Source organism: Thalassophryne amazonica, chromosome 6, assembly GCF_902500255.1.
Source record: "Thalassophryne amazonica chromosome 6, fThaAma1.1, whole genome shotgun sequence".
In the NCBI taxonomy this organism is placed as follows: domain Eukaryota; kingdom Metazoa; phylum Chordata; class Actinopteri; order Batrachoidiformes; family Batrachoididae; genus Thalassophryne; species Thalassophryne amazonica.
The window spans coordinates 74,049,101-74,064,093 of NC_047108.1; the positions used below are offsets into that span (position 1 = coordinate 74,049,101).

Consider the following 14,993-nt stretch of genomic DNA (forward strand, 5'->3'; position numbering starts at 1 on the left):
TCACATCACCTGCTGTAGTGTGCTGCTGTAGTGTGCTGCTGCAGACAACAGGAATTGTGCTGTAACAACCACAGTGATGATTTTTCTAATGCCGACATGCGAACAAGCGTGTGTGTCCAGATGAGAGAAAATACACACACGGCTTGAGCAGGATCGAGTTCGGAAGCATGTGTAGGATGACCCGGATTTGAAAAACAGCTCTAAACGCTATCCAGCTAAAAAGCAAGCCTGGATTGCCAACCATACTTAAAGTCTAAAGCTGCTCTGATGCCATTGTAAGAGCAAACTGGTCACAAGGACAGTTAGCATATAGCCAATATCTATAAACTGTAAACAATGTTTGTGTTTTTTTTAATAAAGTTATCTATGTTTGGGCCTCTCAGTCATTAATACAACACTGACAAGTTACTTCCAATTAGTCCAGTGGTCTCTTTCTGCAGAAGGAAGAACATAATCATACTCATAATTTAATTGCAATTTTCAAAATTCTCCAAGAGAGCAGCAAGTTCAATGCATCTGATGAAAAATTATTGTTACAATGAACATGATTAAAGTATGGAAATCAAAAGCACATGAAAAGTACAAACAGATGAGCACAGAAGAAATCCTTTGTAAGACTGAAGAAAAGAAATCAGGATAACAAAGACGCTTTCAGAATGGAAAAGGAACACACGCACACACACACACAAATAAAAGATGTGCATAATCAAGTTAACCAAGCAACTGTGGATAGTTTCATAGCGAATTTCATGCAATCAGCCCAAAATCATGTCATGCAATGTGGGGGACATCATTCCATTTCCAACTGTGATACACAAACACACTCAAACTTTATGGCTTTTTAAAATGGTACAATGCTACAAAACTGCAAATGTGCCAGAATAGCAAAGCAGTTACCAAAGCATATTACAATGACTCATAGGATTGTGGAAAGATAAAAAGCTTGTAACACTGTGTTGAATGTTAACATGTTATATTCTGAGGTGATTCTGCCGAAAACAGTTAAGGTGATATTTTAAATATCAGCATATGGTCCTGATTTCACATTGTATTAGGTTTCCATTCCTCCAGAACAGATAAAAGCTAATTCACTAGTGAATTATTGAGCTGAACTCTCATCATTTCCAAGTTGTTAAATATGGCACAATTTTACCACAATAAGCCAATTCAATTTAAATATCAACTTCAGCAGTGACAACTTGAGATTTTATATAAATATATGGCAAAGGCTGTGAATATGTACATGTGATTTCTTTGTTTTTTTTTTTTAAATGAGTTTCCAAGAATCTTTAAAAAAAAAAAAAAAAAGAAAAAAAATATCACATCGTCACTATGGAGTACTGTGTGTAGAATATTGAGGAAAAAAAAATGTTTAATCCATTTTGGAATAAGGCTGTAACATAAAATGTGGAGAAAGTGAAGCACTTTTTGGATGTACTGTGTGTGTGTGTGTGTGTGTATACACACACACACACACACACACACACACACACACACACACACACACACACACACACCACACACACACACACACACACACACACACACTTCACAGCAAGAATGCCCAGAGTTGCGTTCTATAAATGCCCACCTAAATTCTGTATGGAGTTAATAAGTTCTTCCCATGTCTGTGTGGATTTCCTCCGGACACTCCGGTTCCCCACCATCAAAATATGAACATTACTCGTATATAAACTGTTCCTTCAACTACCACTGGCCAAGGCAGTTTCTCTTGATCTGGAGTTGCTCTCCAGGTACTGCACTATGTTGTATGCAATGTATGATGACAAATGTATTTGAGATTTTAATAAAGTGAGTTTAAAGAGACTTTAGACATTGCAAAGTCCTTCAACTTAAACATCTTAAATGTCTGCTGCGTAATGTCACAGTATCTGCTTCATTCAATCATGCCAATCAGCGATATTAAATTACTGTCTGTGTGCAGACATGATAAATGCGGTGGAGTTGTTTTATACTGTGGTTCACATTATGTTGCAGCAGGGGATGAGCAAGTCCTTGTTCATCTAGATGGCACCATCTACAAGTATGGAGGAGTACAGAAATACACAGCGCAGTGTAAATCTAGAACTATTCAGTCACCATGAACAGATAGTCATTTTTAGCTGTTAAAAATGCTGAAGTTAAAACAAATTAGGATAAATTTATTAGTCACCCTATGAAATTTAATGTTTAATTCAAAATTTTCCATAGTGCTTTCTTAACAGAGCAAGGAATTTTCAACAGCATTTCTAAACACCCTAGTTTTATTTTGGATGCTTAGATTATTATTTATTTATGTATTATTTCACAAAAAAACAAAAACTACCAGGGTTACAATTATTAGCCCTCTTAAGAACTAAACTTTTCGTTGAACCATAACACAAACCACAAAAACTGAGCGTCATCATCCAATGACAGAATGTACAGAAATCAGTTTAGACTTGAGAAAAAGAAGTGATTATCACAGCTCTTCCAACTGTTAGGAACTGGAGTTCGAAGTATCAAGAAATTCAAAGAGCCACACAGTACAGAACAACCCTGGCAAAGGTAGGAAGCAAAAGATTTCAAAGACTCTGGAAAGAAAACTCGTGAGAGATGTGCCTAAAGACCCCAGGACAGCTGCCAAGGTACTAGTGAGTGACTTAGACAAGCCAGAAATTGTAATCTTAAATAACACAAATCACTAGACAGTGCTGTGAAATGAAAATGGTGAAATCCGAGGAAAATTTGCAGGGGTACAGCTCCCCAGGAGCCGGGGTCTAGCGCCCTGTGGGGCCCCAAAATTCAATTTTTATCTAATGATACTTTTTCAGCATCTCCTGGAAGAATAAATCTCACAATTATTGGATATTTAAATGATCCAACATTCAACCTTTTATTTGACCTGTCAATGATGATGTTGAAATAACAGAATATGACGTGGAAGTAGGACCTGGAATGATTTTCCTTTTAATTGTAAACCAAATGATGCATCAACTCAGAACAATTAAACTACATGAAATTTATGAAAGCTGAAAAGACTTACAGCATTTAAAAAACCACAGCTAAAGCTTGGAGAATATTTGGAAAATCATGGTAAAATATCAATAACATACCTTATAGTAAAAAGTCACTTATATTCTTGTGTAAATTCATGCAGCCTAAATCTATTCAAAGCCACAATGTCTTTTTTACAATGAAAGAAAGTCTAGATTAGTAAAAAAAAAAAAAAAGAAGTCACATAATCTTGTCTACAATCCTGTTTGAACAGCAGAATGTTTATTTTCCAGAAACAGAAAAATTCTTACCGTGTTTTCCTGACAGCACAGTTCACTTTTCCCGTTTCTTTTATCTTTCAGGTGTGTTGATGAAGCCAGCGACGATTCCACGGATTCTTGTCCTTATAAGACTTTTTCAAACCATCTTTCTCACCATCTTCTCTCTGTGCGACGTTGCTCTGTGACACAGACATGCTGCACAAATCTTTTAAAAACTTGAAAGCTCTAAAAGTCTGGAATGTCCACATGCTAAGTTTTAGCCACACAGCGTCGCCGCAGCAACCAACCAGTCCTGCTTTATGACAACTGTCGTAAAAGCGACGCCTTGAGTGGCATTTTTCCTCCGCGAAACTCTGCGGATCCGAGGAAACTGATTTGTACCTGTAACACACAGATCAGTGTCCGCGGACTTATAAAACTTACACGATGTCGTAAAAAAAAGAGAACACTTTGCGATAAGCATTTTAAAAACTCAATGATGCTCATGATTAAAGAGTACATCACTAACACCCCACCCCTCCTCCCCATGATGAAATCCGCAGAATCCCGCGGATCTGTGGAGTTTTCACAGCCCTGCTCGAGCCCTGGACAGGAATGGACCATGAGTGTGCAGACCAAGAAAAACGCCACTTCTGCAGAAGAGACACCTTCAAGCCAGACTGAAGTATGCTAAGAACAACCTGGAAAAAGATTATGCATACTGGAAGCATGTCTTTTGGTCAGATGAGAAGAAACTACAGCTCTTTGGACATAGAGACATTGCATTGTTTGGAGACAGAAGGAAGAGGTGCATAACCCAAACAACACTATCCCCACAGCAAAACAAAGTGGTGGGAGTATTATGCTGTGGGATGCTTCAGTGTGTTTGGAACTATGAACCTCCTCAAAGTGGAAGGAATCATGATGAAAGAAGGATAAAGTATGTGAAGATTCTGAAAAAAACCTCAAGCAGTCAGTTGCAAAACTGGGCCTGGGACGTTACTTTGTCTTCCAACACAACAACGACCCAAAATATATGTCGCTCCTGGTGAAGACCTACTTCCAGAAGACCAAAGTGAATGTCATTGACTGGCCTGCACAAAGCCTGGCTTGAATACCATTGACAATCTGTGGAATGAACTCAAGACCAATGTCCATGCCAGAAGACCATCAAATCTGGAGGAGCTTCAGGGATTTGCCAAAGTATAATGGGCTGGGATTCCTCAGGAGACATGTCTGAGACTTGGTGAAAACTACTGGTGAAAAATGACTGCAGGCTGGACACAAAATTGACTACTAGCATCACAAGGGCCAATAGTTTTGGCCCTGGTAGTTTTTGGATTTGGTGAAATAATTTTGTTTCTGCGTGTAAAGTAAAATCTTCCCCCACTCTGTGTATGATGATTACATGTGTGACAACCCGTAGCACAGCTATTAATGGTGTTGTGTTAATCAGAATTTCGATCAGGCGTGGGTGAAGCTGTGAGCATAACAAAGCCAGTGGGCATGTGTACCTTGAGTTTAGACTGAATCTCACGAGACTTTCGTTTGGCCAAAACTTGTAGGTGACTAGAGACCTGAAGAAAGAGTGAAGGATAGAGGACAGAAAGAAGAGGAAAGGAAAAGAGGGTATGTGACTTTAGGAGGAAAGAGAATAAATAATTCAACGCACACCCACCTTGATGCTTGCCTGGTATTCTCGTACCCTCTTACGTGCCAGAACCTGAATGTGACTAGACACCTAAAGTACATGGTGCTTATGTTACCCACATGAATAACAGTGACAGTATTTCTTCCAATGATTATCACATTAACATCTTATTCACATCAAACATGAATTCTGTTCTGTTCTGAATACACCCTGCCATCAGGGTAATAAAGTCCATCCATACCTGTTTGCGTGTGCGTGTCTTCCCAGTGCGTAGCTTGATATAGCGGGCTATCAACTCATTTCGACCTGAAATTGAATAGAGAAGACATCAGAAAGGCCACATTTACACATTAACCCACAACGCAATAATATGGTTGTGTATGATACAGGGTTGGACAGATGGGCAATTTAATCCAACAGGAATTTTGGATTGGTGGGCTTCATAGATAACTGGCAAAGCTTCTGGGGAAAACCTGGTCTTGTTAGGAGAGACGGCATCCATCCCACTTTGGATGGAGCAGCTCTCATTTCTAGAAATCTGGCCAATTTTCTTAAATCCTCCAAACCGTGACTATCCAGGGTTGGGACCAGGAAGCAGAGTTGTAGTCTTACACACCTCTCTGCAGCTTCTCTCCCCCTGCCATCACCTCATTACCCCATCCCCGTAGAGACGGTGCCTGCTCCCAGACCACCAATAACCAGCAAAAATCTATTTAAACATAAAAATTCAAAAAGAAAAAATAATATAGCACCTTCAACTGCACCACAGACTAAAACAGTTAAATGTGGTCTATTAAACATTAGGTCTCTCTCTTCTAAGTCCCTGTTAGTAAATGATATAATAATTGATCAACATATTGATTTATTCTGCCTTACAGAAACCTGGTTACAGCAGGATGAATATGTTAGTTTAAATGAGTCAACACCCCCGAGTCACACTAACTGCCAGAATGCTCGTAGCACGGGCCGAGGCGGAGGATTAGCAGCAATCTTCCATTCCAGCTTATTAATTAATCAAAAACCCAGACAGAGCTTTAATTCATTTGAAAGCTTGACTTTAAGTCTTGTCCATCCAAATTGGAAGTCCCAAAAACCAGTTTTATTTGTTGTTATCTATCGTCCTCCTGGTCGTTACTGTGAGTTTCTCTGTGAATTTTCAGACTTTTTGTCTGACTTAGTGCTTAGCTCAGATAAGATAATTATAGTGGGCAATTTTAACATCCACACAGATGCTGAGAATGACAGCCTCAACACTGCATTTAATCTATTATTAGACTCTATTGGCTTTGCTCAAAATGTAAATGAGTCCACCCACCACTTTAATCATACCTTAGATCTTGTTCTGACTTATGGTATGGAAATTGAAGACTTAACAGTATTCCCTGAAAACTCCCTTCTGTCTGATCATTTCTTAATAACATTTACATTTACTCTGATGGACTACCCAGCAGTGGGGAATAAGTTTCATTACACTAGAAGTCTTTCAGAAAGCGCTGTAACTAGGTTTAAGGATATGATTCCTTCTTTATGTTCTCTAATGCCATATACCAACACAGTGCAGAGTAGCTACCTAAACTCTGTAAGTGAGATAGAGTATCTTGTCAATAGTTTTACATCCTCTTTGAAGACAACTTTGGATGCTGTAGCTCCTCTGAAAAAGAGAGCTTTAAATCAGAAGTGCCTGACTCCGTGGTATAACTCACAAACTGGCAGCTTAAAGCAGATAACCCGTAAGTTGGAGAGGAAATGGTGTCTCACTAATTTAGAAGATCTTCACTTAGCCTGGAAAAAGAGTCTGTTGCTCTATAAAAAAGCCCTCCATAAAGCTAGGACATCTTACTACTCATCACTGAAGAAAATAAGAACAACCCCAGGTTTCTTTTCAGCACTGTAGCCAGGCTGACAAAGAGTCAGAGCTCTATTGAGCCGAGTATTCCTTTAACTTTAACTAGTAATGACTTCATGACTTTCTTTGCTAATAAAATTTTAACTATTAGAGAAAAAATTACTCATAACCATCCCAAAGACATATCGTTATCTTTGGCTGCTTTCAGTGATGCCGGTATTTGGTTAGACTCTTTCTCTCCGATTGTTCTGTCCGAGTTATTTTCATTAGTTACTTCATCCAAACCAGGGGTGGGCAATTAATTTTTACAAGGGGCCACATAGGGAACCTGAATTATGTCTGAGGGCCACACCATCGATAACTGAGCTGTCTCCCATTACAAATTTTACAAAAAATTACCTATTTATTAGATTTTATAGGTAATTTTTATTATTGTAATAATATGTACATATTTAAATATACCTAAATGAACCTCTCTAATGACTTGCAACACACAAGCTTGACATTTTTAATATACGTAATAATAATCACAGACCTCATGAGGGCCGGACAGAGACATGCAAAGGGCCGCATATGGCCCCCGGGCCGCAGTTTGCCCAGGTCTGATCCAAACCATCAACATGTCTATTAGACCCCATTCCTACCAGGCTGCTCAAGGAAGCCCTACCATTATTTAATGCTTCGATCTTAAATATGATCAATCTATCTTTATTAGTTGGCTATGTACCACAGGCTTTTAAGGTGGCAGTAATTAACCATAATAAAAAGCCATCACTTGACCCAGCTATCTTAGCTAATTATAGGCCAATCTCCAACCTTCCTTTTCTCTCAAAAATTCTTGAAAGGGTAGTTGTAAAACAGCTAACTGATCATCTGCAGAGGAATGGTCTATTTGAAGAGTTTCAGTCAGGTTTTAGAATTCATCATAGCACAGAAACAGCATTAGTGAAGGTTACAAATGATCTTCTTATGGCCTCAGACAGTGGACTCATCTCTGTGCTTGTTCTGTTAGACCTCGGTGCTGCTTTTGATACTGTTGACCATAAAATTTTATTACAGAGATTAGAGCATGCCATAGGTATTAAAGACACTGCGCTGCGGTGGTTTGAATCATATTTATCTAATAGATTACAATTTGTTCATGTAAATGGGGAATCTTCTTCACAGACTAAGGTTAATTATGGAGTTCCACAAGGTTCTGTGCTAGGACCAATTTTATTCACTTTATACATGCTTCCCTTAGGCAGTATTATTAGACGGCATTGCTTAAATTTTCATTATTACGCAGATGATACCCAGCTTTATCTATCCATGAAGCCAGAGGACACACACCAATTAGCTAAACTGCAGGATTGTCTTACAGACATAAAGACATGGATGACCTCTAATTTCCTGCTTTTAAACTCAGATAAAACTGAAGTTATTGTACTTAGCCCCACAAATCTTAGAAACATGGTGTCTAACCAGATCCTTACTCTGGATGGTATTACCCTGACCTCTAGTAATACTGTGAGAAATCTTGGAGTCATTTTGATCAGGATATGTCATTCAAAGCGCATATTAAACAAATATGTAGGACTGCTTTTTTGCATTTACACAATATCTCTAAAATTAGAAAGGTCTTGTCTCAGAGTGATGCTGAAAAACCTAATTCATGCATTTATTTCCTCTAGGCTGGACTATTGTAATTCATTATTATCAGGTTGTCCTAAAAGTTCCCTGAAAAGCCTTCAGTTAATTCAAAATGCTGCAGCTAGAGTACTAACGGGGACTAGAAGGAGAGAGCATATCTCTCCCATATTGGCCTCTCTTCATTGGCTTCCTGTTAATTCTAGAATAGAATTTAAAATTCTTCTTACTTATAAGGTTTTGAATAATCAGGTCCCATCTTATCTTAGGGACCTCATAGTACCATATCACCCCAATAGAGCGCTTCGCTCTCAGACTGCAGGCTTACTTGTAGTTCCTAGGGTTTGTAAGAGTAGAATGGGAGGCAGAGCCTTCAGCTTTCAGGCTCCTCTCCTGTGGAACCAGCTCCCAATTCGGATCAGGGAGACAGACACCCTCTCTACTTTTAAGATTAGGCTTAAAACTTTCCTTTTTGCTAAAGCTTATAGTTAGGGCTGGATCAGGTGACCCTGAACCATCCCTTAGTTATGCTGCTATAGACTTAGACTGCTGGGGGGGTTCCCATGATGCACTGAGTATTTCTTTCTCTTTTTGCTCTGTATGCACCACTCTGCATTTAATCATTAGTGATTGATCTCTGCTCCCCTCCACAGCGTGTCTTTTTCCTGGTTCTCTCCCTCAGCCCCAACCAGTCCCAGCAGACTGCCCCTCCCTGAGCCTGGTTCTGCTGGAGGTTTCTTCCTGTTAAAAGGGAGTTTTTCCTTCCCACTGTCGCCAAGTGCTTGCTCACAGGGGGTCGTTTTGACCGTTGGGGTTTTTACGTAATTATTGTATGGCCTTGCCTTACAATATAAAGCGCCTTGGGGCAACTGTTTGTTGTGATTTGGCGCTATATAAATAAAATTGATTGATTGATTTTCCCAGACGAAATGAAAATTGACAAGGTAGTCCCATTATATAAAAATGGAGACAAACATAACGTTTCAAATTACAGGCCAGTGTCATTGCTTCCACAGTTTTCTAAAATTATGGAAAAAGTTTTTGTGACAAGGTTGGATAAATTCATTGAGAAACATCATATTTTAAATAATGCTCAATATGGATTCAGAACAAAACATTCGACAGCTATGGCAATTATGGAATTAACAGAGAAAATATCAACAGCAATACATAATAAGGATTATTTTGTAAATGTTTTTATAGACCTAAAAAAAGCTTTTGATGTTATCAACCATTCAAGATTGCTTCACAAGTTACAACAATATGGAATAAGAGGGATTGCACATCAGTGGGTAAAAAGCTATTTAGAAAATAGAAAACAGTTGTTCAGATAAATAATACTAAATCAGAATTGTGTAACATTATTTGTGGAGTACCACAAGGGTCGGTACTTGGACCCAAACTGTTTATTTTGTATTGTGAATGTATCTAATGTACTTGGTAGCATTTTATTTGCTGATGATACAACATTATTTTACTCTGGATCAGATATACAGAAAGTAGCACAAGTGATAAATACAGAGTTGAAAAAAGTTAAATATTGGTTTGATATAAACAGATTGTCACTAAATCTTAATAAAACAAATTTCATATTGTTTAATGACAGAGTAAAAAAAATGATGTGTCATTAAAAATAGATGGAATGGACATTCAAAGGGTAAAAGAAACAAATTTTTTAGGAGTCATGATTGATGAAGACTTTACATGGAAGTCACACATAAATTACATAAAGGAAAAATAGCGAAAGCCATTGCTGTTTTGCATAAAGTAAAATATTCACTAAATAGTTATGGATTATTAACATTGTATAATTCATTGATTGTCCCATATTTAGCTTATTGTGTAGAAATCTGGGGATCAACATGTACAACTTATACACAACCTTTATTTATTTTGCAGAAAAGAGCTTTAAAAGTGATTAGCAACAGTCGTTTTAGAGATCCATCAAGTCCATTGTTCATTAAGTATAGGGTACTTAAATTTCATGATTTAGTTGATTTGAAATTATTACAAACAATGTACCAAGCGAATAACAATACCTTACCATTAAACATTCAAAATATGTTTGAAAAAAGAGTAAGTAGTTATAATTTGAAAGGCATAGAAGTCTTTAAAAAACCAAGATTCAGAACCAAGATAAAGTATTGCAGTGAATGGTGTAAAATTATGGAACAACCTCAAAGAAATCAAAGAATCAAGGTCGTTTAAATTATTTTAAAAACGTATTAAACTAGATGTATTAAGTAAGTACGAAACTATGAAATAAGTCAGTGGGCTGTGACAAAGCCAAAAATGTAATCTGTTAATGTTTACAATGTTTGAAGTTTAAAATGTAATCTGTTAGGGATGTAATCTTCTACATAATGGTTAAAATTATGAAATACGTAAATCGGTGGCATGTGACAAAGTCATAGAAATGTAATCTGTTAAAATTATGTCGATTAATGATGCTTGATATTGCAAGATTGTATTGCAAAAAAGGGGCAAAAAATATAAGACTTGTTCTTCCAATCTGCTCCTTTTCATTCAGTGGTTTGTAATGTTTTGTTATTTCTGCTTTTCTGTTTTTTTCTTTTAAATGAATGAAATAAATATTAGAGAGAAAAAAAAATCCCAGATGGCTGGCAGACATCGTGATGTAGAGTCACCATCGCGCCACTCTCAACACACACACACAAAAATATGTTATTTGTTCCCTGGGATATTTACGTCAAGTTTCAGCCAGAGAGTACATAAATACCAAGGGTCACAAGCTGACTGAATGTCCTCCGAGAAGACACTGAGCTCCTCAGTGCACAACGAAACATCAGATTTTCTAACTGCACACAGAAAAACAATATGAGGTTGTCATGAGTTCACCTGCCTGGACAGAGGTGCAGCCTTCATGAGCCATGGATGGCTGAAACGATGCACGTGCTCCAACCAAACGTCTTGATTTTGATTTGATTTATTGTGGAAGTTCAGCATGTAACCCACACAAATCACATTCATACATAAAATGTTCTGGGGACAACACAAAAACGAGAAAACCAATTTCCATTGTGGTCCAGATTATGTGCTGTCCATGTCCCTGCCACAGATTTCATAGTCCGTCACAAAGTTTTATTTTACAGGGCCATTCCTCAGAGCACCACTCCTTCCCATTTAATCCTGATTAGGAAATTGGGGGGGGCTTGTGAAGCATTATAGTAACTTCTTGATCCATCTATGCCAATCTTGAACAAACTTGGTATATGTAGTCGTTACACGATGGGCTACCCCAGCTTCCAGTGCACGCCCCACCCCCATCTATAAATTTGGCACCACCCAAAAGCTTATATTGTCTCAACTCTGAAAATAAGTTACCATTGAAAAAGTTGGGATTCAACAGGTATTTCAAGCATCTGAAGAGACCTACTCCAAAATGCCATTTCCTGAGATTTTTTTTTATTCAAGCGTAAAACGATTTATGCACAATTCTCAATAAAGAGATTAGTGTTAGAGCTATTTCTTTAAATGACATACCAAATAAAAACTGTGACAAAGAGTAAATCAACAAAGGCAATATTTTGACCAATTAACACAAATGTACATTAATGATGGTGATAAATCTAACAGTACCCTATGCCACCTAGTTTTTCCCTTTTTCTTTTTTTTTTTTTAACTAGCTGTTGTTAACTTTACCCTCTACATAATACCTATATTACACACAGGGCAATATAGCAAAACTGCTGAGATATGGATACTATATTTTAAGCATGTGCAGTCTGTGCTGTCACTCATTCATGGTGTGAAACACCATGATTTTCTATCATATTCACAGTGCCTTTATCAAATGACAAACTTTTACTTCAGTTTTGTGGACAAAACTATGCTACTATGCTCCATCATATTTTGCTACTTTCATTGCAAACAATGACTCTTCTCATCCTGGGGCCACTACTCTGCTGAAAAGAGGAGCCATTAGTGTGGCATGTTCTTTCATTCCTGGTAACTGGTGTGATGTCGATAAGATGATGAAACAGACATTCATATGTCACATGAAATCTCATGGAGCAGCAGGTGGAAGTGCTGCAGGAATTTCAGGTGTTTTATCCAGTTACGATGCTTACCAACACTGGGTTAAGACAACCCATGCAAGATCACAGTACACCCATACTACACTATAGATGGCTAGCATGGAATATAGCAATGCTGAAGATACCAAACACTCCATTTGGAAAACAATCCATTTTCCATGATCAAGATAACTTGGTAATCTTGTCATGTCAGGATGCATCAACTGCAATAGAAAAGGATGTATTAGGAGAAGAAAAAGCAGGACGGTCAGCCAAGGATGATTGTCAAATCACGCTTACAGTCAGGGAAAGATTTCTTTACACCAATCAAATGCTTGAACTTGAAGACTTTGGTGAACATGAACAAGAGGATGAAAGTAACAACAAAAAAAAAACAAAGTTGTCTAGTGTCAGCAACAGGGGAACACTGCCCTGTACCTATTTGTACATTCTCAGGAGAAACAAACACAGCTCAACTGGAAGGAATTACTGCTGTATCCACTTACACCCATTCCTTATAGTCTTGGTACAGCTGATGGCTTCCTTGCTAAAACTGACAAGTCAGGCTTTTCAGTACATCATGAAAGCTGTAGATCACTGTCCACCACATGAAATGCTCTGGACCTACAGTGGAAATCTGAAGTCCTATCTGTTGAAAGAAGTACCTCAAAACTTCAGTCAAATGTGCCAAAAGATATCTGACACAATGATGAAGACAAACAATGTGGTATTTAGCAATGACTCGTATGAGCCACGCTTAGTAAATGCAATGGAAAGACAACGAAGACATCAGGGTGAAACACTAATAATAAAAGGGACAAAATACCCAAAAGCCTCGTGATTGGAAATCCTTTTTGGAAAATGACATCAATACAGAGCAGTTCATACATCTCCTTACACATCTCTGGTATCAGAATTCGCACCGTGAGAAGCTTCGTGGGAGGCAGATAATTTGTGAAGGCATTGCATACATATTAAAATCAAAGAACACCACATCCTGTCACAGCATATGTTGTTGCAGGGCATATACAGTGAGGAAAATAAGTATTTGATCCACTGTCAATTTTGCAGGTTTTCCCACCTCCAAAGAATGGAGATGTCTAATTTTTATCATACACTTCACCTGTGAGACAGAATCTTAAAATCAGAAAATCATATTGTATTATTTTTAAATAATTAATTTGCATTTTATTGCGTGAAATAAGTATTTGCTCCAACAGAAATACAGACCTTAATATTTGGTACAGAAACCTTTGTTTGCAGTTAGAGCTCAGATGTTTCCTGTAGTTCTTGACCAGGTTTGCACACTGCAGCAGGGATTTTGGTCCACTCCTCCATACAGATCTTCCCCAGATCTTTCAGGTTTGGAGTTTCAGCTCCCTCCAAAGATTTTCTATTGAGTTCAGGTCTGCAGACTGACTCAGCCAATCCAGGACCTTGAAATGCTTCTTACGGAGCCCCTCCTTAGTTGCCCTGGCTGTGTGTTTGGGGTCACTGTCATGTTAGGAGACCCAGCCACGGCCCATCTTCAATACTCTTACTGAGGGAAGGAGACTGTTTGCCAAAATCTCACGATACATGACCCCATCCATCCTCCCTTCAATATGGTGCAGTCGTCCTGTCCCCTTTGCAGAAAAGCACCCCCAAAAACGATGCTTCCACCCCATGCTTCACGAATAAGATGGTGTTCTTGGGGTTGTTCTCATCCTCCAAACACGGTGAGTGGAGTTGATACCAGAGATCTATTTTGGTCTCATCTGACCACATGACCTTCTCCCATGCCTCCTCTGGATTATCCAGATGGTCACTGGTGAACTTCAAACAGGCCTAGACATGTGCTGTGTGAGCAGGGGGACCTTGCATGCTCTGTAGGATTTTAAACCATGACAGCGTAGTGTTACTCATGTAATCTTTGTGACTGTGGTCCCAGCTCTCTTCGGGTAATTGACCAGGTCCTCCCATCAGATCTGGGCTTTCTCAGAATCATCCTTAACCCACAAGGGAAGACTGACAGTCATCTTGTGTTTCTTCCGTTTTTTAATAATTGCGCCAACAGTTGTTGTCTTCTACCAAGCTGCTTGCCTGTTATCCTGTAGCCCATCCCAGCCTTGTGCAGGTCTACAGTTTTGTCTGTGGTGTCCTTAGACAGCTCTTTGGTCTTGGCCATGGTGGATAGGTTGGAGTGTGACTGATTGTGTGGACAGGTATCTTTTATACAGGTAACAAGTTCAAACAGGTGCAATAAATACAGATAAAAAGTGCAGAATAGGAGGACTTCTTAAAGAAACACTAACAGGTCTGTGAGAGCCAGAATTCTTGCTGGTTGGTCAGTGATCAAATACTTATTTCATGCAATGAAATGCAAATTAATTATGTAAAAATCATACAATGTGATTCTGATTTTTTTTTTAGATTCTGTCTCTCACAGTTGAAGTGTACCTACGACAAAAATTACAGACCTCTCCATTCTTTGGAGCTGGGAAAACCTGCAAAATTAACAAAACTGATTATTTTCCTGACTGTATTGTTGCTAGCGACAATATTATGCCAATGTTCATGGCACCGGCACATAATGTCCCCAGCGGCAAAATATA

At 38.4% G+C, this 14,993-nt stretch overlaps 1 protein-coding gene across 8 annotated transcripts in view; it reads right to left on the reverse strand.

The window, feature by feature from the left end:
* Nucleotides 1–14,993, reverse strand: part of tead3a (TEA domain family member 3 a) — a 78,020-nt gene that overhangs the window by 19,469 nt on the left and 43,558 nt on the right. For 2 of the 8 annotated variants that reach the window (XM_034172498.1, XM_034172497.1), the window contains exons 3-5: nt 5,129–5,193; nt 4,915–4,977; nt 4,751–4,813 (exon numbers count right to left, since the gene is read on the reverse strand). In XM_034172498.1, coding sequence (XP_034028389.1) covers nt 4,751–4,813; nt 4,915–4,977; nt 5,129–5,193 — 191 coding nt within the window. The remainder of the gene's footprint in view (nt 1–4,750; nt 4,814–4,914; nt 4,978–5,128; nt 5,194–14,993) is intronic. The other 6 variants (XM_034172503.1, XM_034172500.1, XM_034172501.1 and 3 more) reach the window with 3 other exon arrangements.